The sequence below is a fragment of the Nannobrachium achirus genome, assembly GCF_963921795.1.
Source record: "Nannobrachium achirus genome assembly, chromosome: 1".
NCBI classification, from domain to species: Eukaryota; Metazoa; Chordata; class Actinopteri; order Myctophiformes; family Myctophidae; genus Nannobrachium; species Nannobrachium achirus.
The window spans coordinates 8,802,281-8,804,132 of record NC_137810.1 but is presented as its reverse complement, the minus strand read 5'-3'; the positions used below and the strand labels follow the sequence as shown (position 1 = coordinate 8,804,132).

The following is a 1,852-nucleotide window of genomic DNA, read 5'->3' as shown; positions in this document are numbered from 1 at the left end:
CTAGTCGTCGCCCAGACCGATGAGGCCCCTGTAGTCGCCCTTCTCGATGAGCTCGGCCAGCTCGCGCTGCGTCTGGTCCTCCATGTTGCGTATCTGCTCCATGGTGAGGCCGAACCAGCTGTCCATCCAGCAGAACAGCTGGCGGTTGAAGAGGGTGAAGACGCGCCGCTGCCTCTTCTGGAACCAGGCCTCCACGTTGGTCTGGAGGCCCTTCCACTTGAAGTGCACCGTCACCAGCTTGTAGCAGCACATGTGCGGGCAGTCCGAGTCCCGCCGCGCGATGTCCTTCTTCCAGTCGGCCTGCAGCGGTCCCCGCTGCGTCTTCACCGACTTGAAAGTGGCCGGGTCGGCCTCGGCCTTGTAGTCCGCCTTCGACACTTGGCTCTTGTCGGCGATGTCGATGTGCACCACCTCCACGCTCTTCCACTCGTCGTCGGCCAGGCCGTGCACGTTGTCGGTGTCGCCCATGTCGGGCCGGTGCCACGTCTCGATCTTGATGTAGAAGTCGTCCTTCATGTACTCGTTGGTGAGGATGGTGCGCGTGTACGGGTAGGTGTTCCACGCCTTCTCGTGGACCACCTGTGAGCCCTTGGGCATCACCATGCTGAGGATCTTGGATACGCTGTGCTTGATGTGGTACATCTTGTGCGTGTACTGGCCCGTCTCGCCCGTGTCCTCGTTGTTGAAGGGCTCGTTGACCAGCACCTGGACGCCCTCGCCGCCGCCCGTCACCGTCTTGCTCACCTCGGCCACCGAGTACAGCTTGCCCACCTGGTACTCGTCCACGGAGATGGGCAGGACCACGCGGAACTCTTTGATGAGCATGTTCTTCTCTCTTTTTCTCTTGTCGTTAAAGTTCTCCAACTAAAACGATATAAGTCTATGCTCGTGTGCTCCGTGTGTAAGTGTAGGTCTAAGCTGAAGGTTTTGGATAATACAGCCTAAACATATAAGGCCAACCCGAGCTCCGGAGTGACGTCACTCACAATGCAAACTGTCGTCACAACCGGTATTTGTATTTATTTTTATTTTCTTTGCGTGCAAACCACTCCTACGTTTCACTCTCTACGTTTCACTCTGTGTCTGTCAGCCAAACGATGTATGAGCACAGATCTGATCCGTACCCATACACATAAAGTAACTGACGTCAGTTGTACTGTCACGGACAGTACAAGGATATACAGCATGTACGTGTGTCGTGTTTGCACCGCTCACTTCGCACCAGTGTCTTTTTCTTGGCGGCCGTGCCCTGAATAGTCACTTTTACTTGTAAACAAGAGTATTCCTACATTGTGGTTTTGCTGTTTTTGAGTGCTGCTAACCGCTCCTACATGCGGCTTTGTGTGCATGTCCGTATGTCCGTCCGTATGTCCCGTAAAGCTTGGCATTGGCCAAGCGTCGTGGGACGTTTTGGCATGGATGTACTGTACACCAATCACGACCAGGGACAGCAATTTCATCTATGAGACACCACAACAATTAGTTGAAATTAACTCATAAAAGGCACCACTCACTTCACACTGGGTGTGATTTTTACTTCATAAATCACTGAGACTCTTGAGAACTCCAGTGTTTGCCAGACCCATGAAATGGGTAGGCCTACATAAGCAAATGTCGGTCTGTCCCTTTTCTATATAAAGGGTATATATGATGATGACATGATGATGACATGCCTACAAAAGGCATGATGTCATAAATGATGATGACAGACAGGGGGTCTGGCACAACCAGGTTGACCTGGTCTAGTTTATGTAGAGCAGTGGTTCTCAAACCTTTGTGGCTCAGGACACCCATAACGTTCTCATCCAGATCAACCCTTAATAATAACATATTAATTAGTGTGGTTGCCTAG

The 1,852-nt window shown here is 51.9% G+C and overlaps 1 protein-coding gene across 1 annotated transcript; it reads right to left on the bottom strand.

Annotated features, from left to right (window-relative positions):
* On the bottom strand, positions 1 to 825 carry LOC308285764 (phosphatidylinositol transfer protein beta isoform-like; the record flags this gene model as incomplete). Its single annotated transcript, XM_080726628.1, has 1 exon — positions 1 to 825. The coding sequence occupies one exon, from the start codon at positions 823 to 825 to the stop codon at positions 1 to 3; it is 825 nt and encodes a 274-aa protein (XP_080582754.1).
* Between the last annotated feature and the right edge of the window lie 1,027 nt (positions 826 to 1,852).